This window comes from Microtus oregoni, unplaced genomic scaffold (genome assembly GCF_018167655.1).
Source record: "Microtus oregoni isolate MIOR12 unplaced genomic scaffold, Mior012 000009F_ref0000495, whole genome shotgun sequence".
Lineage (NCBI taxonomy): Eukaryota > Metazoa > Chordata > Mammalia > Rodentia > Cricetidae > Microtus > Microtus oregoni.
In genome coordinates this window covers 27,002,333-27,025,379 of record NW_024543068.1, presented here as the reverse complement: position 1 = coordinate 27,025,379, position 23,047 = coordinate 27,002,333, and the positions used below count along the sequence as shown (strand labels likewise).

General features: G+C 42.2%; 1 protein-coding gene across 1 annotated transcript in view; it reads right to left on the bottom strand.

The window, feature by feature from the left end:
* L2hgdh (L-2-hydroxyglutarate dehydrogenase) overlaps nt 1-23,047 on the bottom strand; it is a 28,821-nt gene that overhangs the window by 5,590 nt on the left and 184 nt on the right. Inside the window, exons 2-9 of the mRNA XM_041658380.1 lie at nt 18,958-19,073; nt 18,211-18,362; nt 14,141-14,272; nt 9,229-9,391; nt 7,946-7,980; nt 6,593-6,760; nt 5,677-5,834; nt 4,164-4,295 (exon numbers count right to left, since the gene is read on the bottom strand). Of these exons, the coding sequence (XP_041514314.1) occupies nt 4,164-4,295; nt 5,677-5,834; nt 6,593-6,760; nt 7,946-7,980; nt 9,229-9,391; nt 14,141-14,272; nt 18,211-18,362; nt 18,958-19,073 (1,056 nt within the window). The remainder of the gene's footprint in view (nt 1-4,163; nt 4,296-5,676; nt 5,835-6,592; nt 6,761-7,945; nt 7,981-9,228; nt 9,392-14,140; nt 14,273-18,210; nt 18,363-18,957; nt 19,074-23,047) is intronic.

Below are 23,047 nucleotides of genomic sequence, written 5' to 3'. Positions count from 1 at the left end.
CTAGGTGAGCTCCCCTGTGCAGGTCTTGCATGTGTTTCTGCCAGGTGTTCCGAGGGGAACTTTAAAAAATGCATAAAAACAAAAAAAGACTTCTTTGTATGAATTACCATTAACATTTTGTACGATAAATGATTCAACAATTATACAAGCATAACCATTCTCGTTTTATCTGTACCCCAAAGCAACATTCCTTTTTCCCAACAAATTTACGGCACACCCCTCACGGCATACCATTTGATATCAATGTGTATAAAACTATACTTGTTAATAAAATAGTACGTGCTTAGTATTGCCAATATTCAGTCTGTATCAACCAGACTGGCTTCAGATTTCTACTCTTCTTATTTACAGACAGAGGGACAGGGAAGAGAGTGGGGGTGGGGCTGCAGACTGAGATTCAAGCAGGAGCGAACATGTCTGGGTCCACTCGTGAATTTGCTTCTCTGTTTATGTCCTTATACTTTAAATTCTCATTCTCACACCCTAATTCCCTAGGCCAGACAGACAAAATTTCTTAATACATTTTGGTACCAAGGGAGATATTTTTCTAGATTCCATTTTTACTAAGAGATCCTCAGTTTTGCCAGGCATGGTGGTGCACGCTTTTAATCCCAGCACTTGGGAGGCAGAAGCAAGTGGATCTCTGTGAATTCAAAGGTCTACTTAGGGTTCCAGGGCAGACAGGGCCTATCTCAAAATAAATAAATAAATAAAGGGATAAATAGATAAAATAAAAAGAATGCGTTAGGTTCTAACTTTCTATTTACATTTATCAAAAGTCCCTTTCTACTACCTGGGGGGGGGGGGATTAAAATATACATCCCTAATGCCCTGTTACCTTGTTTTGTGCGATGGACACAATAAAGCTTTCAAATTTCACTGAGCACTTAATATGCGCCTGTGAATCATACATCAACTGAAAACCTAGCTCAAAGGGAAGGATGTAAGACAGGGAGAAATGCCACCTCTTGAGCCCAACACAGCCATCGGCATCACGACTCACTGCAACTGCGGTCGCCTGCACCGGCTCTGCACAAGGACTTAACGGTTGAGCCCTACTCCTCTGCTAGATTAGCGGTCCCTGGAATTCTGGGAGAAGAGGGGCCATTGCTCTCAGCTGTGGGCCCACTACTGTGCCCACAAGGCTCCAATGAAGTGTTCCGAAACAAAGTTCACAGGCAGATCTAATTCAAGTCACAAAACAAAACAGAAACCATGAATCCGGGGAAAGGGACTGATAGGAATGGAAAAGAGAAGAAGAAGGCCGAGGGAGAAAAGTCATCAGAACGCATTCTACGCATGTATGAAATTGTAAAAGAATGAACTGAATAAGAAAGGCAAAGAAGACAGGTAACCCAAGCCTCTCGCTTACTTAAAATTGCCCCTCCTGTTCTAGGGCAGCATCAGCACCAGCTCCTCTCGTAAATGGGTTTTCAATTTCTTCTGTTTTGGGAATATGAATACCCCTGCTTTCCCTCAATATTGGCTATGTATATTTCAAAGATGTTTCTTTTATTTTCTCTTTGAATTTTGTAGTGTGGGGTTACCTAATTCTCTAGACTAGTGGTTCTCAATCAAGGAAATTCTGCCCCCTAGAGGATACTGGTAACATACGGAGACAGTTTGGAGCGTTACAAATGCCAGGAGTGGGGTGCTAGCCAGGTCTCACAGTAAAGAATTATCTAGTGCAAAATGTCAACAGCACCGAGGTTATATAGAAGTGTCTTGCACTTCAATTTATGATGATATAATCTAGTTTTCATTCTAAAACTTTCCTTTTGAAGTCCTTAGTAATACATCTCACAGAGTGGTATGCTGGGAAAGGGGAATCACTGCACATACGACGTCATCTTTTCCCATTCTTACGGTGCCAGCAAACTGCAGCAGCACTGGCATGTATGTGCCGCATTCATCAGAAAGCATCTTAAGGAGCTTAGAGCTAATGAAGAGCCTTGGCGACAGATCCCTTCACGATACATTCGCACATCTTATGCTATAGCTAACATAATAATGACTTCACATTCCCGCCTAATGCTTAAGAGCAAATTATTGCCCACAATGCCTCGCTAAGCACTAAGAATCAAGACGAATGTCTTTCGGTAGCTACTGCTTGCTATTTAAGGGCACCATTTGAGAGTAACACAACCTACTAAGTGTGGCTCCTACTAGCTTGTTCCTTTGCAGTGCTGGGGACGCAGCTCAGGTCCTCATGAATGTATGCTCTGTCAGTTCTACTGTCTGACGCTGCTCACGACACACTGCTGATAGGACATTTACGGTCGCGGGACACATAAGACAAGGCGAGACTGAGGCTTCGAGCTGTGAAGATTACTACTGGTCTTATTATTAATTAACATTTCAGGCACATGTACAGAAGTGAATCAGCAGAGAAATGGCAGAGGTCCATGTGATGTTCATAGATCCTGATCTTTCCTCTCTAGAAGTAGTCACTCTCCTAAGTCTGGTACTTATTAGTTCTAAGATTCCTTTTTATTTTCACGGTGATCCATAAATAATATGTAACATTGCACTTGTTTTTCAACTTGCGTAAATGATATCAAATACATCTTCCTTGTGTTTAGTAAATTCCTGAGTTTAATAGCTAGAGGAACCAGAACCAAGAGGAGGAACACATAGGATGGTTAATGCATTCAGCATCTCTGTCTGCAGGGGAACTCACCTGTGATTGAGCTGACTGCCCCATGTGCACCCATGCATGGCTTTGCTCCAGCTTCTATAAAAGGATGGTCACTGAATATGGGCAGTGAAGTCACCGCCACAGTTTTGATACAGAATCCCAGATGCCCACCTGACCACAGAGTATTAGTGACAGTAATAGAAAACCGATTTAAGCGATGCATTTTCAGATCTAAGACATTAGGAATCGCAGCAACAAACTTAACATAAAAGGCGCTGTGTGTAAGTGAGTGCAAGAAAAATAAGGCCTCTATATGTTTATATCATCTGTTTCAGAAGGTGTAGAAGGAGAGATAAGAAAGAAAATGTGAACTGGGTTTTAATAGTTCTTCTAAAGAGCCAAGAACGGTCTCAGAACGATACATTAAAGATGGATTTCGAACAAGGTCTCCCTGCCCCCAAGGGGAACAGCTGACAAGATTGTTACTCTTTCCAGATACACAGTGGAGCTCGCTGACACCTTACACCAGGCTCGTTTCAACAGCTGCTCAGGGTAGACATTCGGCGCTCTGGAGCGTCATGGAGGGGTACAGCGTGAGCACCTCAAAGCACACCACCGGCGAGACTGAACAACTGACATGATGCTAAAAATATCACCACAGAGGAAAAACACACAGGCTTGGGTGATATTCAGGGTAATCTACACACCAAGTCCAGAAACTCTTTAGTTCTAAGAAAAAGAAAATGGAAAAAAAAAAAAACCAACAAAACAAACTTTTCCTGACAGCCTGCAGCAAGGACTTAAATGGATTGTTACCACACCACTTCCCACTTCTGTCCTCAGGCAGAGCTGGACCTAACACAGAGTGGAGGGGCCGGAAAAGTCACTCCGTGGCTGAGTTTGATTCCCAGCACCCACTATGGGCAACTCCAGCTCCATGAGCTCCAAGACCTCTGGTCTCTGGCACCTGCGATCGTGCATATACCCCCTCCACACACACACACACAATGAAAATAAAACAATCTTTAAGTAGAGAAGAACACCAAGAAGTATGTGTCTAAGGTTTTTTTTGTTTGTTTGTTTGGTTGGTTGGTTTTTTTTTTGTTTTGTTTTGTTTTTTTTGTTTTTTGAGACAGGGTTTCTCTGTGGCTTTGGAGCCTGTCCTGGAACTAGCTCTGTAGACCAGGCTGGTCTCAAACTCACAGAGATCCACCTGCCTCTGCCTCCCCAGTGCTGGGATTAAAGGCGTGCGCTACCACCGCCCGGCTTGTGTCTAAGGGTTTTTAAGAGTCAGTTGAGGTGGCACACATCATAGAGCTACATAGAGAGACCCTGTCTCAAAACAACAACAACAAGAGTTGTAGATAATTACGAAGATCCAGCTCTAGGCTGTGATGCAGTAACACAAAAGGGATCACCTCTCTTGGGGAAGGAGAGCAAAGGTTCAGAGGCTGTGCTGCCTGAAGAGCCAGCGCGCCAACCAGACCCGCCTCCCAAGTTTACCGTCCTCGCCCCGTTTCCTTACCGAAGCACATCGCTGGTGGTGATCTCAGGGATGAACTTCTGAAGGTGCTTCACTGTCTCACTGAGAAAACAGGCTTTATACATTTCATTTGCTCCAAACGAGAAATTCTGAAGCAACATTTTAAGGAAACCACTGAGAATGAAGGAAAAAAAAAGAAACTCGATGAGACAGAGGAATTCTTTATTACTATAAAATATCTTTACAGTTATTTTTTGGTGGCATCATATAAATCTATAAAATATCAGAAAAATTATGCAATAAAGAAACTTTTGGCCAAGATATGGAGAGGAAATCACTCATACTCAAAATTTATTAAAAAAAATATGGTTTCAAACTGGTAGCCTATGAAGTTTGCTAACATTAAGGCTTTCTAACACTTTCAAGACACTAACAAGGCATCTTTAGGACAGGGCATTAAAGCAGTGAGACATCTCTCCTAGTGTAGTGTAGTCACGTGGAGACACCGCAGTATAGCAGTGGTCCTCCAGTGAGACTCTGCACACATCCTGAAAAGCTAACCTAACCTTTCTGCTACAGACGCTGCTGAGGGCAACACCTATATACAGTCCAGAATGCTTTCCAGGGGTTTCACACAAAATCTCCTGAAGGGAAATATTACTGAAGAGACCAAACTGAGGTTTGGTAACGTGTTTGCCATACAAACATGAGGACCTGAGTCTGGGTGCTCAACACCTATGTGAAGAGCAGCCGGGGTGGTGCATGCCTTTAGTGCAGCCCCGGGGAATGGGAGGGAGGAGAACACTGGGGCTTGCTGGCCAGCTAACCTAACTGAGTAAGTGAGCTTCTGGGTGAGTGTGAGACCCTGTCTCAAAAAGATGAGGCAGACAGTGATTGAGGAAGACACCTGACATCAAACTATGGCTTCCACATATACGTCATTGCATACCCACACACATGCATGCACACAGGAAAAGCCAAACAGCATACTTAATAAGGCTATATTTTAGAACAGTAAAGAATCTGTGTCATATGTCATAAGTCTATACAATGGCACCCTTAGATTTATACACATAGACACACACACACACACCCTATCTCATCAGTAATTTATCTAATAGTTTACAAAACAATGGTGAAAAGCTTGAAATGACCTTCTCAAAGTAAGTCCTTACTAGTTTCAGATCTCGTAACAACATTTAAGATGTACTGCCAGATATATGAATGGCTTTTGGACCTTACTTTCTTTTTGGCTAAGACATTAGCACCCTGGTTCATCACAATCTTTGTGACATAGTTAAACATTATACTTGGAGCTAGGTGTATAGTCCAGTGGAGAAAAACCTGTTTGGTATATACGCAAGGCTCTAGTTTTGACCTTAGCATCAAAACCAAATAATCAAATGTATGCTTATTACATAAAGATCTTAATTTGGATTAATGAAAAAAAATTAATGCAGCAATCACATGTGAGGGCTTATTCTATCAGAATATCAAAAACTTTTCACATTAAAAAAATTAAGCACTTAAATCATATTGAAGGTAACTCTGGTACCTCTTGAGAATTATTTCCATAACATCTCTGGCACTGAAGTCAAAGGGTCTGTAACCTTCCCGCTTAAAGGCAAGCACTGCATTCGGCCCGAGCCACACAGTGCCATCCAACTTTGGTGTAAAGTGAACTCCAAGGAAAGGGAAGCGGCTATCCGGGACCTGCAGATTCAACACAGCAGCCAACTATTAGCCTCATTCACATCTCACTTCAAAGCAGATACAAAACATCTGACTGGTAAGACGAGGTAGTTCCTTCTAGATATTTGTATGCACTGTGAGTTGTATTCAGACAGGCTTTTCGATTAACATGCTTGCTGGTTTAAAATGCTACTGCGTTAATATATGTTGTTCCGCTTATTCATCTTTCCGGGTAAAGGGAAAAAGGTTGAACAGTTCTACTTCATATTATTGCCTCTTTCTCCTATGAGAGAAGTCTGTGACCCGCAGGTAAAACAGGACTACCAGAAAAAAAAAAATTACATATTCACAGCACAGGCCTCGGCGAATTGAGAAGAAGAGATGAATTTAGCTTTTGGCAAAGCACCAATTCCAACCAGTTCAACCTAACATACTTTTGGGGACTTGTTCATCAACAGGGCGAATGCAGGCAGAAAAGTGAGCTTTCTATTTAAATTCCCCTGGAGCTAGAGTGGACTCCTACACAAAGTGCACAGCTATGGGTTGGGTATCTCCTGGTTTGCTTGCAGTACTCCCATGGCGTACTCAAGCTCACAGAGACATGCAATGCCCACGAGAGCAGAGACAGCTTTCGGGATGCCACCACCAGAGACAGGTGAAATGACCACATACATCGTCTTCCAAACCCTCTCTTCAAATGCAAGTAAAAGCTTTATTTTCCTTTCCTTTATGCCCACAGCCAGCTTGGTAAGTAAGAAGACAGAAGTATCATTACCCACCGGATAAATATTCCCGTTGACAAGGTAGCCCTTTTCTGGCTTTAAGAGCAGGTAGTCGCCCCGGAATGGGACAATCTGAGGATCGGGACTGCAGCCACTCAACTCGGAAATACGGTCTGAGTGAAGTCCTGCACATGTCACCACATATCGACAGTGAACCTCCTCTCCCTGGTACAAAATGAAGGAGCATGGTTAATTTCTGTATATGAGAAAGAAGATGCGGCATAGTACTTGTCTATGTGAGTGCTTATCTGAAAAACAAAACAAAACAAAAAACCCTTCAACTGAATGGAGAATTAACAGAAGTTGAGATATAGGGGGAGGGTAAAGAAAGGTTGGGTTTAATTAACAAGCTATAAGCATGTATGGAAACAGCACACTGAATTCCAGTTCATAGTTGATTATGCTAATTAAGATACTTGGGGGGCGGGGCAAGGACAGTCTTACTATATATAGCCCTGGCTAACCTGGGACTGGAGGAAGGACCTGAAGAGACACCCTTTTCAAACATGTATAAATCACCAATAGGTAATGAGAAAAGTGCCTGACACCATGAATCATCAAAGAACGGCAAGTCAAGACTCTTGGGGCCAGGCATGGTGGCACATGCCTTCAATTCTAGCACTCAGAAGGCAGAGGCAGGAGGATCTGTCCACATAACAAGCTCCAGGATAGGCAGTACTACAAAGAGAGACCCCTGTCTCAAAACACAAAAACCAAGCCAAACCACAAACCAACCAACCCTTGGGATATCCTCTCACACCTCGTAGGAAATACACCATTTGTCTGTATGTCACTAATTATTTCTTTATCCTCGTTATCATGTCCCTCTGACAGAAGACCTAGGTTAAGTTCTCAGCCTCCTAATGGTGACTCACAATTTTCTGTAACCCCAATACCCTCTTATGGTCTGAGGGCATCAGGAACATACACAGTGCACAGACACACATGCAGGCAAAACACTCATATACACACAATAAAATATTTTTTAATGCCCAAAAGACATAAAAGAGGGCAGACTAACTGGAAAGAAGAAGCTGGATAACAGAGCAGGGAATATGATCCAAATATTTCATATATGTGCAGAAAACACAGTAATGAAGCCTGTTATTATATGTAATTAATATATGCTAATAAAAACATTTTTAAAAATCTATACAGTGGCTGGCTCCCAAGGTACCAAAACTGAGGCTGTGTTCTGACTCTCAAGTATACACATACATACAGATGCACACATGTATCTGTACATGCTTGAACATGTACACACACAGAAACAAATACAGAAAAACATAGCAATCACTCAATACAACTTTACAAGTAAATGAAAGTGAAAAACAGCTCCAGAGTCCTTACCTTAGTATTCTTGACAGCGATTGGATAGTTCATCCCTGGCAGGAATGAGAAGAATCAGGGAAACTTTGGTTTGAGCAAAAGAAAGTTGTCACTATTTGAAATTCTATACCCATAACAAATTTAAATGACTGTTTTAGTTGTACTTTATTTATAATTCTGAAGCTCTTTACCAAGAAAGAAGACTAAAATAATTCATAATTGACAAAACAAAACTCTGGCATGATTTATGATGGTTTCTTTTCATTCATTTAACTAACACACATTCTCGAGCTTGGCCTAGCGCAGGTCCCTCACTTCATCGAGCACAGCCATGCTCTGCATGTAAGCAGGGCCATCACAAGTGAATTGGCTTTAACCACAGAACTAAAGCTGAGGAATTAAACACAAGACAGCCTTGTGTCCCCGTGTTGGCAACCTGATTCCCCGCACTGGCTGTTCAGAGAAGCAAGGGCTTTCGCAGCACAAAACGTTCCTATAATGAGCTGACCGAGTATCAAGTTTGTTCCCATGGATTGATGAGCTATTAACAACCTATAAAGCATATGTACAGAAAAAGACTACAATCTACCTATATTGTGAATTTGACTTATTTTGCTACCCATTTATAACAATTTTATTTAATAAATTTGTTCATCATCTTAGAGTGTAGAAGGACACGGGGCAAGGGATTCATAAAATCCAGATCTCCTTTAAACCCTGATAAGGAAGAACCTGATTCTCTACAAATTTCCTTGCATCAAACAGAATGCTTGCAAGCCTCTCATTTAACTAAAAAAAGCTAACTAACTACTCATTTCAAAGCAAAATAAAGCAGGCTGTAACTGCAGTCTAAGGGGAACAGGAGGTGAGATTCGGAAGGGCTGAGTCTTTTGATATTGGTCTGCTGTTGGAAATCTGGGTGTGTCCAAAGATAGCCCACCACTTACTATTGCTATGCGATATTCCCGAGCAGTCTGAATCAAGGTCTGTATTCACTGTAAGCACTGCTAAGAGGTACCGACTCTAACCTTCAGAGAACCGTCTGGAGGCCACCTGTCCACAACAGCCGTGGCTGTTAGACTTTAGTACCAGTCAAACGTCTACTCAGTGCCTAGTTCTATCAGCACACAGACACCCAGGAACTGCGGGTCTGCTCTGTCCACTCATCCATACTCACCTCTGACTGAGCCGACTCTAGCCTGGCTCCTCGGAGTCTCCCGCAAACACCAACCAGACAAACAAACAAATAAACATCTCTTTTTTACCAATACAAATATTTTATAGAGAAGATGGGGACAGCTTACCATCCTTACTTCTGGAAGGGCTTTCATTAGCGATTTCAATATCCTTTACTTCAAAATCTTTCAAGATAGAGCCACCAGCAGCTTGGAAATCCTGGGCAAATGACAAAGCTACCTGCTGATAGTTCACAATGCCAGTATATGGACAATCAATGGCCATTAGACCCTAGGACAAAAGTAATAAAAGGTCAAACAATACAGTCAAAAATCAGGAAAGTTCATTCAAAGTTTTTTTTTTCTTTTTCTTTCTTTTTTTTTTGCTTTGTTTTGTTTTGTTTTTTTCCCCTGAGACAGGGTTTCTCTGTGTAATTGCTTTTGTAGTCCAACTGGTCTTGAATTCACAGAAATCCTCCTGCCTCTGCCGCCTTAGTGCTTGGATTAAAGGCGTGCACCACAACCACCTGGCTGCAGTTTTATTTTTGCTTGAAATTTTATACCTTTTTTAAATACCTGGTTTGTTTTGATGGGTAACACACATTATCCTTTGCTTGACAAAAACCTGACAACATTTAAAACAGTAACAGAAAAGTCTGCTCTTGGTAAGTGCCTAAATTTGGTGATGAACACACACACACACCACACACACACACACACACACACACACACACACACGCACAAGGTGCCTACTGGAGGGGAGACGTAATACTAGCTAAATAAAGCCGGAAGGTACTTGCCTTCAATCCCAACATTTGGGAGGCAGGGACAGGCGGGTCTCTGAGTTCAAGGCCAGCCTGGTCTACAGAGGGAGTTCCAGAATAGCCAACACTGTTACACAGAGAAACCTTGTCTCAAAACAATCAATCAATCAATCAAACAAACAAACAAACAAAAAGCTAGCTAAATAAGAACATCACATAACCAGGAAACAATTTTCTTTCATTTTTTTTTCCCCTTAAATAAAGATGCCTGAGCCAGGTGGTGGCGCACACCATTAATCCCAGTAGGGAGAGGCAGGCAGTTCTTATGAGTTTGAGGCCAACCTGGGCTACAGACAGAGTTCCAGGACAGGCTCCAAAGCTACACAGAGAAATCCTGTTTCGAAAAAAATCAAAACCAAAACCAAACCAAAACAACAACAAAGATGCTTGACTTTCAAAGCTGCCCCGCGCTGCCATCTTAATTTTTTTAAAGATTTATTGTTATTCAGGACACTTCATTTCTGACTCTAACATGATTCATATCTGATTCTGAGTTAAATTCTCAAAAAAACGTTTTGAACAGACTCTAATGCCTTTCGCGGTGGCGCCCATGTCACAGAGAGTGAAAACTCAGAGCTGTTCTAGCTCCCTAGTCACATGATGTGCAGGGCACTGCAAGGATCTGCTGCAGGTCTCCGAGATCATAACCAGGGGATGAGGACATTCCGTGACCAATTCCGCTTCATTCGGTTAATACGAGAACGAATAGCTAGCTGGCTTTGTAATTGTTTTTCTCTCTGTCACTGAATGCATGAATTTAGATTTAAATTTATTTATTTACTTAGGAACAGAAGGTGAATGTGCCACTGGTCTTTTCTAGTTTGAAGAAAAGGGAAAGAACAGGATGTCCCACGACTAATCCTGAGTATAAAACAGTGTGCAACCCTCACACTGAATGTACATCTTGGTCATCCAGTCATTGTCCTCGGTTCTCAGATCGCTGCTGCCCAGAACTGCCTGCAAGCAGTCGTTTTGGTTTTTTGTTTTGTTTTGCTTTCATTCTGTTTGGCCAACACAGTATTGTCGTTAATTTTAAAAATAATACCTGAAATAACATTTTAAATATTTCACTGGTATATTGTCTTAAAGGCTTTCATTTCCCCTCCCTCCACAAACAATGTTGCCAGATCCCGGGGTTGGGCCAAGGCAAAACATGCAACATTTGGCAAACCTCACCATTTACCTCACCAGGCTTGACTCTAGCACACGAAAGCCTTTGCTAGGGTTAGGAAGCCCTCCTATCCGGATAAGATTGGCACATGTGAGGCTTTGTTAGACTTACTGCCTAACAACTCAGAGATTCACAAGTCAACAGCTACACTCAACCTAATATTTCAATAGTTTAACCCACAAAACTCCCTTACCTAACATAAAAAATTGTGACAGGGGTCGGGAAAGAAATGTTCTGCAAACATGCTTTGTTCTGAATCAATAGTTCTTTTTTCAAAAGATCTATTATGTATAATGTTCTGCCTGCATGTCTGCCTGCACTCTAGAAGAGGGCACAAGACCTCATTACAGATGGTTGTGAGCCACCATGTGCTTGCTGGGAATTGAACTCAGGACCTCTGGAAGAGCAGGAAATGCTCTTTTTTTTTTTTTTTTTTTTTAGAATCCAAATGTCCTCCTTATTCACTTTGTACTCCTGGTGCCTGCACACAAATCCCTCAAATATTTCCTGAGTGAATAAACATTTGAAGCATGTTTTTAAATTACTCCACTTTCACCTTTCAGAACTCTAGAGAGTCTCTTTTTCTCTTTCTAGTCTTGGATTTGCTCCTTCTTAGGAAGTGTGGGTGTCCCTAACTGAATGTGTGCAGAGGATGTGGAAGATGCCATCATCGTCAAGTCGTCCAGCTCCCAGGTCCAGGCCTGGTGCTAACATGGTTGGCTGAGATGAGGCTGTGGACAGGCTGGCTGTGCCTCTCGACCAGCAGACTGGCCATGCACTATCTAGATTAGCAGGTCATAGCTTGGAAAACAAGGTAATGGCAGGTCGAGAGGCTGGAAAAGAACCAGGCAGGTAGGTCAGGGAAAGCTGGGAGCTAAACTCAGTAAGAAAACAAAGGAGGAAAACGTGGGGTTGACCTCCTCTGCCGAAAGAGAAGCCACAAGGGTCGGACCGAAGTCAGGAGTGTCACTGGGGATTAATCAGAGGGCACCAGCAAGAGCTGCTCCCCACTTCAAAGTGCAGGGAGCTTCAAAGAGCTGGGGTGGCTCAGCCTTCTTAAAAGGATCTGGAGCAAGCAGTGCTTTGGAGTTGACCTAATAAACCCATTTGTAGTTAAATTGTTTACCAAGAAGCAGAAATAACAGCCAAACTTGCAAACCAATCAGTTGTAGCCAGTGTGACAAAGTACCATTATCTGAACTAGCAGGAAAGAAACTAAAACTACCCATGTGCTCTGTGTACGGGAGCAAGGGAGTCAGGAGGAAGAGTAGACAGATGCACAGGAAGGCACTAATTATAAAAGGAAAACATGGAGCTAGCAAGAAACCCGACACTAGAGAAATTCCCAGGAATCCACTAGGATGACCCCAGCTAAGACCCTAGGCAAGGGTGCCCAAACTGGCCTTGCCCTGTAGTCAGATTGATGAATATCTTAAATGTCACCATAGAACCTTCATCCAGCAACTGATGGAGACAGAGGCAGAGACCTGCAGCGGAGCACTGGGCTGAGCTCCCAAAGTCTAGTTGAAGAATGGAAAGAGTGAGAATATGAGCAAAGAGGTCAAGACCATGATGTGGACACCCACTGAAACAGTTTACCTGAGCTAATGGGAATTCACCAATTCGAGTCAGACAGGGAAGGAACCAACATAGAACCAAACTAGACCCTCTGAATGTGGGTGATAGTTGTATGGCTGGGGCAGACTGTGGGGCCACTGGCAGTGGCACCAGGATTTATCCCTACTGCTTGTACTGGCTTTTGGGGAACCCATTCTCTTTAGAAGGATACCTTGCTCATCCTAGATATAGTAGGGAGGGCCTTAGACCTTCCCCAAGCAATGTGCCTTACCCTCTCTGAGGAGTGGATGGGGTGGGATGGGAGGTGGGTGGAAGGAATGGGAGAAGGGGAGGGAGTGGGAACTGGGATTGGTATGTAAAATGAAAAAAAGACAGCATGTTTTCTTTTTGAAAAAATAAAAGAAAAAGAAGAAAAAAATAAAAGGAAAACATCCACATAAATTGCTAAATTGATTACATTAAGAACTGCTGTTCATCTGAAGATGAACTAAAACAAAAGGGACACGTTACAGAGAGGCGGAGACGCCTGTAGCACATACTTAGATATACTGACAAGTACATAAGTGTATATTTATATATGCAGCAGATACATACAGATCATGTAGTGAACTTCTAAAGTTAGTAAGAATTAATAATTATAAAAGAAGCAATAAGCCGGGCTGTGGTGGCGCACGCCTTTAATCCCAGCACTCGGGAGGCAGAGGCAGGCGGATCTCTGTGAGTTCGAGACCAGCCTGGTCTACAAGAGCTAGATCCAGGACAGGCTCCAAAACCACAGAGAAACCCTGTCTCGAAAAACAAAACAAAACAAAACAAAACAAACAAAAAAAAGAAGCAATAAACCCAATAGATTATGGTCAAACCGCTCAAATAGGAGCTTCAGGAGAAAGGTTTCCAAGCTGGGAATAAACACAGGAAGGTGTGTGACACTGAGTCATTGGGGAATTATAAGTTAAAAGCATAATGTAATGTTACAGTTTGAGAATCTAAACTAAAAACATGCAGAGCTTTATAATACCAACAAGATGCTCAAAAATACTTGAGTTTGGGAACATGATTTTTCTGAAGTTTTGGATTAGGCATGTTCAACTGGTTTAGCCTATGGAAACATCCACAAATCTGAAGGATTTCTAGCCTATGAATTTTCAGTAAGACAGATTCAGATTGTACCACATACTCACAAACGCTTCAGTGGAACAAAGCCCATGTGTCTGCGGACACAGAACAACTGGACTCTGTGTGACTGAGAGGATAAACCAAGGCACCGTGGAAAACTTTTGGCAATATTTGCCAAAGCTGGACATAAACACATAAACTACAACCTGACAATATCTCTCTGATGTAGAGACCCAATAGCAGTGTTAACATTTCTTACCAAAACACATATTCCAGAATGTTTATTCACGGCAGTATTATGTGGAATAGCTTATGGGAACCACCACGTGCACTAGGCTGGTCAGCCACTCACCCTGCAATATGGTTCCTTCTTTTTTATGTCCTCCTGTTGGATCAGTCTCAAGCCTTGGACTCCATTCTGCAGACCTCTCTCATACAGGGCCCGAAGTCTGGGGATTTCTTCTTGCTCAACAGCTACTATTAGCTTCAGAAAATGGCAAAATGCATGAATGGTTAAAATATCATCAGTTATGAAATATATATAAAGTCAATGTAAAAATCACAAATTATCACCTGTACCAAACAAGGTTGATCTAAAGTATTTTTCTTTCATAAACCTCCTTCTTTTGTTCATTATTTCTTTCCTTCGTCAAGAAAATGTCATAAAAAATAGCATTAAAACTAATGTCCCCAACTGTGAAATGCAGCCTCAATTTCCATTTCTCGATGAGAGCTGCAGTATGATCCCAGCCATATACAACTCGATCCCAGCAATAAGAGAAGCACATGTTCATGCTTTCTTTTGTTGCTTTTTAAGATTCATTTTATGTGTATGGGTATTTTGCCTGCATGTGTGTGCAGTGTCCACAGAAGGCACAGAGGGTCCTGGGAATTGAACCTGGGACCTCTGCAAGAGCAGCCAGTGCTCTCAGCTGCTGAGCCATGTCTCTAGCCCCCTTTACATCTTTCAAAGTAAATACCCTTCTTATTTCCACAAGTCAATGTGAAATGCTAGCTCATAAAAGACAGTCATCAGTATAACGGGCACCACTCTCAACAAGCTAGTCTTTTGTTGTCTTGAAATAAATTACAGTCTTTACTAATGCAGAGAGAATTGCATTCAGTCAACTTTCTTCAGAACTCTTCTCCTATATATTTCTGGGAAAGGTATTTGAAATTGAGTTTCTTTTTATTTCACTGACACACATTCAAGGGCATATTAACACGCATAAGTCACTACCTCATAACTAAGAACCAACAGAATTCCCTTTTGGTCAAGGTACAAAGGCTGCTTAAGTCAATAAATAATTAACTTTTTAATAAAAAATTAGTCAAAGGATACCATCAAGAAAGCAAAAAGAGGGGCTGGAGAGATGGCTCAGTGGTTAAGAGCATTGCCTGCTCTTCCAAAGGTCCTGAGTTCAATTCCCAGCAACCACATGGTGGCTCACAACCACCTGTAAGGAGGTCTGGCGCCCTCTTCTGGCCTTCAGGCATACAAACAGAATATTGTATACATAATAAATAAATAAATAAATAAATAAATAAATATTAAAAAAAAAGAAAGCAAAAAGACAAATCACAGAATAAGAGTATTTGTAAATCTTAAAGTGGATAAAGGGTTGCCGTCTTGACCTCTTACAACCCAGCCTACTTCCTTTTTTTCACTTAACATCTGCCAAGGCATTTTCTCATATTACTCTGGTGTTCCCAGAGCTGAGGACCGAACCCAGGGCCTTGCACTTGCTAGGCAAGAGCTCTACCACTGAGCTGAATCCCCAACCCTGCATCTTTTCTTTTCAGTGTAACGCATCTTCAATGACAATAATGAGCTTTCAGACTTACAAATGTGGAGGAGGGAGAGAGGACCCCACACCAACCTTATGGAAATAAGCCTCACAAGGGTGGTATGAACAACTAATCCTGCCACAGAAAGCACGCCATTCAGACGCTGAAACTGTTAGGAAGACACTTCTGAAAACGACTCACAACAGCAACAACAACAGCAACAACAGCAGCAACAACAAACCTGAACCGAACCACGGCAAGAAAAGTGAATAAAAACTTGCAAAAAAGGCCAGGCCACCAGTGTTGGTGCACACTAATCCCAGCACTTGGGAAACAGAGGCAGGAGGATCTCTATGAGTTCAAGGCCAGCCTGGTCTACACATTGAGTTCCAGGAAAGCCAGGGCTACATAGATGGACCCGTCTAGAAAAAACAATCAACCAACTAACAAACAAACAAACAAGAAACTAAAAGCAAAAACAACTTCCCTCGATGGAAGGCCAGGCAGCAAAGACTTAACTCATGAAGGTTACCAAGTGTTTAAGAAAGAATCAAATCCAATAAACGCTTTCAAAAAAGAAAGAAAAAGAAACATTTGTAAAACTATTCTCATGAGGTCAGTATACTCCCATACACCACTGAGCTGTGCCCTCAGCCCACATTTGTAAATACAGATGTAACATTCTTAGGCAAAACAATAAAACTAAATACAGCAACATATAAAAAGGGCTATATGCAAGGTTTGGCAGTCTTTTTTTCTTGTGTCCTGCTTATCCAGTCTGGACACCATGTACTTTGTCAGTGGTCGAGGCATGGGCAGTTCCTTGCCCAAAGGCCAATTGTGCCAAGAAGAAAACAAACTCCAAATGGAGTGTCTTCAGTGCTCAAGATTCTCTCAGGAATAGATGGGTGCTGTCAGGAGCAATTGTGTCTCACATCTACAGAACCCTAAGTTCTTTAAATGCCATGTTCTACAGATCTTTGAAGTGGTTGAAGATTACCTACCTATGCATAATACAATCTCTATGTATCTAAACAACCTAATAATCTGACTAAATGTACAACAAACATGAATAACTATTGACCTATAATACTTAATACTTATATAACTTAAAGACTAAGACTTTATATCAGAATATTAAATAATCTGTAAACAACTGTGCAGTAAATGAGGACAATGACCTCAAAATGTAAACAATGTATAAGCATCTTGATCAGAGGTAGGAATATAAAATGCAATATGATAAATAGATCCTAAAATTGTATCAATATACAAAATGTCTTAAACAGAGGTAAAAACAGCACAAATACAATCTGACAAAATAACTTTGCATAGGTATACAAATATTGTAAACAGAAATAACAAATATAATTTGAACTTGTATCAATATACAAGAAACTATACCAATGTAAATTGTCCATAAATAATAGCTCATAAGTATTCACTCTATTACTCTCTATTATTATTATTAGTGTAAGTAAGTTCACACTAAATTATCTGTTATTCCATTTAATTTTCCCTCTTTTTTTCCAAGGAGATCTCTGGGCCTACATAATTTCCACCCCAACCCTCTACCCTATACAAGTAATATTCAACCCCTAGATGGTGTCCCCAACCCTGAGGTCAAACTTAGGTCACACCCTAACCTGGTCCAACCTCTTAAAGGTCATTGGCTGACAGAGGTTCCCCATCAAAAATGCAACCAACCATAACATCTGGAATAGAGCTTGGCAGTTCCTTCAAATATTAAAGATGGAGTTCCTACCAGAAATTCTATTTCTAGAAATATTCCACTGAGAAATGAGAATGGGTTTCCATAAAAGTTATATATAAATACCTATAACTGTGTTATTCATAACAAAAAAGCAGAAACAACTCAAATGCATATCACTAATAAGCACCCAAACAAAATAATGGAGACAGCATAAAAAAGGATGAAGTACTAATTAATGCTATAACATGGATAACCTCTGAAAGCATTATGGTAAGTGTATATCTTTTTAAATGTCACAGAATATCACATAGTCTATGTGACATAATTCTATTTATAAGATATGTATAAACTGGGTAGTAGTGGCACACACCTTTAATCCCACCACTCAGTAGTCAGAGGCAGGTGGATCTCTGTGAGTTCAAGGTCAAGCCTGGTTTACCAGGACAGCCAAGGCTACTCGAGGAAGCCCTGTAAAAAACAAACAAACAAAAAAGATACACAGTGCTGGGCAATGGTGGTGCACGCCTTTAATCCCAGCACTCAGGAGGCGGAGGTAGAGGCAGGTGGATCTCTGTGAGTTCAAGGCCAGCCTGGTTTACAAAGCAAGTTTCAGGATAGCCTGAGCAGTTACTTGAAAACCCTGTCTTGAAAAACAAAACAAAACAACAACAAAAAAGATAGCATAGTATAAAGCAAGCAACTGTATAGAGACAGAAAACAAAGTAGTTTGTTGTTTGTTAGGCACTCAGGAGAGCTGGCATATGGTTTAGTGTGAGAGTAATAAAAATATTCTAAAATTAGTATTGATAGTGGCATGACTCTGCAAATACACTAAAAACTAAACTGTATACAAACTTTTCAACATTAAACCCAAGGAAACATTAGTTACAAACAAGCCACGCCCGAGTGAAATGCTGTACCTTGCCACATTGCCTGTAGGGAATTCCCTTGAGCTTACAGTACTCATAGATGAGGGCTGCACCTTCTACACACAGTTTAGCTTTCAGGGATTCAGGTTTGTAGTAAATTCCACTATGTATGACCCCACTGTTCCGTCCAGTCTGGTGAAGGGCTATAAAACAAGAGAGACAGGGTCAAGAAAAATAAATGACTCACAAAAAATCTAAGAAGTGAACAATTCTACATGTTGATAGCAGAGGCGACATCATTTAAAAATGCCTAGATTTGTTTGTTCTGTTTGTTGGCAACTTTCTATAGCAGCTATCCTTAGCATCAATGCTAAACCATTCCTGCCCATTTCTGACTTTGACTTACGCTTTGTTTAAACAGCACTTTAAAGGCCCCCTAAGACTCTGTACATGCTCCCAGGACTTCTTGTCTTTCTGGAGGAAAGTGGAATTATTAGTGTTAATAGGGACATTCCTAAAAGCCGATGGAGAATGGGCACAAACCTGAGAGGCACAAATGCTGCTCCCCGGGTACCAGTGTACTCAACTTTCAGCAGCACACGTAGAGTGTGTCCTTTGTGATTTTTAGTCTCCCCCACCCCATCTCTTCTTCCTACCACCTCACAAACCCTCAAACCAACCACTACCATGCAAGACTTTCGAGAGAATCCAAAACAAGACACAAACATCAACATTTTTCATTACTAATTCAGCCTGAAAAAAATGAGCAGGTTCCCAGCAAGCTGATGGGATACAGACCTAAATCTTTCTCCTTTTCCACAACACCAATCGAAAGTCCGGGGTGTTTCAGGATGAGTGTTCTGGCAGAGGCAAGCCCCACAATTCCGCCACCGACAATGACTATATCAAATGAACTTAAGAGAAAGCAAGATTAAAGAATTTATGTTTACAGACCTCACCAAACTTCACTTGCATAATTTTCTTTTCTTTTTTTTTTTTTTTTTTTGGTTTTTTGAGACAGGGTTTCTCTGTGGCTTTGGAGCCTGTCCTGGAACTAGCTCTTGTAGACCAGGCTGGTCTCGAACTCACAGAGATCCGCCTGCCTCTGCCTCCCGAGTGCTGGGATTAAAGGCGTGCGCCACCACCGCCCGGCCATAATTTTCATTAGTGAGAAATTAAAGTAAAAATTTATAATAACATATATGTTATTTATATATTATATAACAACTATCACATTACATATCATATGTTGCTTATATTATGTATAATGTATAATATACCATGTATATAAGAGATAATAAGAATATATATATATATATACGTATGTATCACATTGTATGATAAAATCAGTGTTAAGGGTTCACTTACATAAGATTCTCAAAATGACAAAGTTTTCTGATGGAGAATAGAGTAACGGCCAGGAGTTAGGAAGAATGGAGAGATAGGATGTGGTGACTAGAGAGGGGGAGAGAACAAATCTTGTGGTGACGGAGCATCTTAGTTACTTATCAACAATGAACCGTTGGTTGTGCGGTCAGAATACACACACACACTGTATGTACATACTGTTAACACCACAGTTACCATGACTCCAAAAGCATGGCAAGACTAGACCAGACCCTGCTGCTCACCGGCGAGAAAACTTGAAAGCCATCTAACAAAGAAGATAATTTGGGAATGTTCTCCATACACCAGAGAAATGTTCACTTAATCAAATATAAAACATACAAAAAAAGAATAGCCCTGATATTCTGAATCAGATAGAAAAGAATCCAGGAGTCGAACTTGATTTCCCATTTAAATGTTGTGTCGTAGGTTGAGACACGTACATCCCAGTCTTCACAGGCTGGGTCCTCTAGTCCCTCCTCTTCTCTAATGGCCCACTGTAGGTGATGCTGATCCCACTTGGGGCCCACACGATGGAGTCAATGTTCTTCACCTCTCTCAAGACAACCTTCTAAGGGCCCCTGTTTCACGGGCGTCCACACACGTGCCGTTCACACTATCTTTAGAGTGAGATGCCACTGACAGTGGCTCTTAATTTCGGGCTTGTCACCACAGACATCTCAGGAGCTGCGTGGCCGCTGGGGGTTCAGATCCTTAGCGGTGCTGGAGATGTTAGGATTCTCCTTTCAGCTTGTCTTTTCTGTCAGTGGCTCATCTGTCTGGGAAGCTGCAAGCTGCATTCTTTTTTTTTTTAATATTTATTTATTATTTATTATGTATACAATATTCTGTGTGTATGCCTGCAGGCCAGAAGAGGGCACCAGACCCCATTACAGATGGTTATGAGCCACCATGTGGTTGCTGGGAATTGAACTCAGGACCTTTGGAAGAGCAGGCAATGCTCTTAACCTCTGAGCCATCTCTCCAGCCCAAGCTGCATTCTTTTGACCCGAAGTTAATTCAGCTCCTTGGCCAGGCTTGTTGCTCTTTGCCCTCCCAGACAGAATCAGATGTTGAGGTTCTGCTGGGACTAGAGTCTTTGAATGAATTTTCTGTGCATTGCACCTTCCTCAGCTTAGCTCCAACAATGATGGCGCATTTATCATTTATCATGAGCTCCTGGGGAGCAGGGAGGGAGGTTAGGAGGCCTGTGGGTATAAGTGGAACAAGGGGCAATGAGGATAGGGGCCCACTACATGAGACAAATGATGGGTGCCCCATGGGAGGATAGGCTGTGGACAAGGTTCTTCTCTCCAGAGATGTAACAGGCTGCCAGACGTTAGCACAACTGACGCCATGTTGGAAGTACCATTCTGACCTTAGAACCCAGCATGTAGGCCTCAAAACCTGCCAGTACAGGAATGAAGATCTAGTCCATCCAAGACCTAGTCCACAATTCCAACATCCAGGAAAGTTCCTAAATGCACTAACCTTGCTTTTTGGCTTCTGTAGTTTCACTTTCATTAACTGTTCCTCCTCATCAAAGGGTGTCAACCAGGATGTGTTTTGGACATAAAAGTCAAAGAGCAGAGAGGTTTGGGGCTGCATGACTTGGGCAGGTTCCCTGTGCGGCCATTGGCTACGGCAATACAGACTTTCTACTCAGCGTTAAGAGTGTCCATGTGTGTTCTCTGGTAGAGTTACCTGACAATAGCATTGCCGGTGTTTCTTCACTTGTCTCCAAAGCAGGTCCATTTCCTCAGGGAAGAGTCATTCTGCACCCGACGCTAGATAAAAGAGCCTTCTTGGGAGTTCATGATGTCCAGGGCCAAACAGCCCTGCACTGGAAAATGTAGCTACCTTTTGTTTATTTGCAGAGTTGAAGTCATATCCCTCCTTAAGGCGAAGCACAAACATCTGACCACTAGCAGAAGATGAGTTCAGCTTTAGAAGACCGATCAATCACAACCAGCCGGCTGTGTAGCTTGACCCCACTCTAGGGTATCATTGGCATTCTTGCAATAGACGCTGATCTGGCTGACCCCTTGCTGTCCACACTTGACTGGCACTCACTTCTTATTGGTGGCACCGTTGCCCATCACAGAGGCCAGCACTTGAAAGACACTGTCATTCATTTTGCTCCCTGGGCAGGCACTGTAGCTCAATGCCTGACCGAAGTGTGGAGAGCCGTTAGGGTTTCATCTAGCCTCAGAGCCTGACAACTGGGCTCTGCCATCTTGGTGGGCACCTGTGCCCGTGTCCACAATGGAATATTTCGATGCCCAAATTGAGGGGATTATACAATGTCTGATTAAACTTCATAGAGCTCCACACAGAACACAAAGTGCACGTAAAACTGATAAAAGCTGCATTGTATCAATATTAATTTTCTGGCTTTGCTGTTGTACTATACTAACACTGGAAGAATGGTGGGAAATGGAGAAGGCGACATAAAACCATTCTGTGAATTTTGCAACTTCCTATGGATCTACAATTGCTCCAAAATAAAAAGTATAAAATTGGGGGTGGGGGAGAGGCTAGGGAAATGGTTAATTGGTAAAAGGCTTGCTGTGCACATGAGGACCCAAGCACCTTTATGTAAAAGCTTGGCTCCACCCATCCTTGGGGTAGGTAGGGTACGGAGGCACGTGGATCCCTGGAGCTTACTGGCCCGCCAATCTCCATGAGAGATCCTGTCTCAAAAGGTAGAGCAGGTGTGGTGGCACACACCTTTAATCCCAGCACTTGGAAGGCAAGGGCAAGCTGATCTCTGAGAGCTGGAGGCCAGCCTGATCTACATTGGGAGTTACAGGACAGCCAGGGCTACCTAGGGAAACCTTGCTTCGACACCATTTAACAGCTTCTGTGGTCCTTCGACTAAAATTTAATGTGTGGCTTAAACAAAAGCACTGCTGTGACACTGTCCCTCTCAAGTGTCTTTCCACACTTTTGTCGTCCACTAAAATCATATTCACACGGCTGGCTCACCTTCCTGTCTCAAAAAACCGAAAGCCTTCCCCCTTAAAGCTTTCGCAAAGAACACTGCATTTGCCGGCTTTCCTAGACAGCTTACGGTAGGCAACTGAGTTGCTTCTCAGTTACAAGTCTAATGTGTGCAAGGAACTGACTTACTGAATGAAGCCTAGTTCTGGATCTTCCATGCAACACAGGGAATGCTAGCTAACTAAGAATCAGCGTACTTATATAGAGTGTACTAGGTTCCCTAATCCTCAAAATACCATCTAGGGGCCAGACTAGGATCCTATTCACCATTCAGCCTTTAAAGTGGTTAAGAAACGGAGAGGAGGGTTGTGTTCGGAGACAAATTCGCCCCTGAGCCTCCAATCAACACTGCACCCCCTCCCGCTCACAAATGCTGCGGATGAACCCCGCAGGTTCAGCAGCTCCTGGAGTCCAAGGCCGGACCACAATATCAGAACTTCATCTCCAGGGACAGAGACGTCGAATCGGATCCAATTCGAGACTTCTCAGAAGGGAGCTG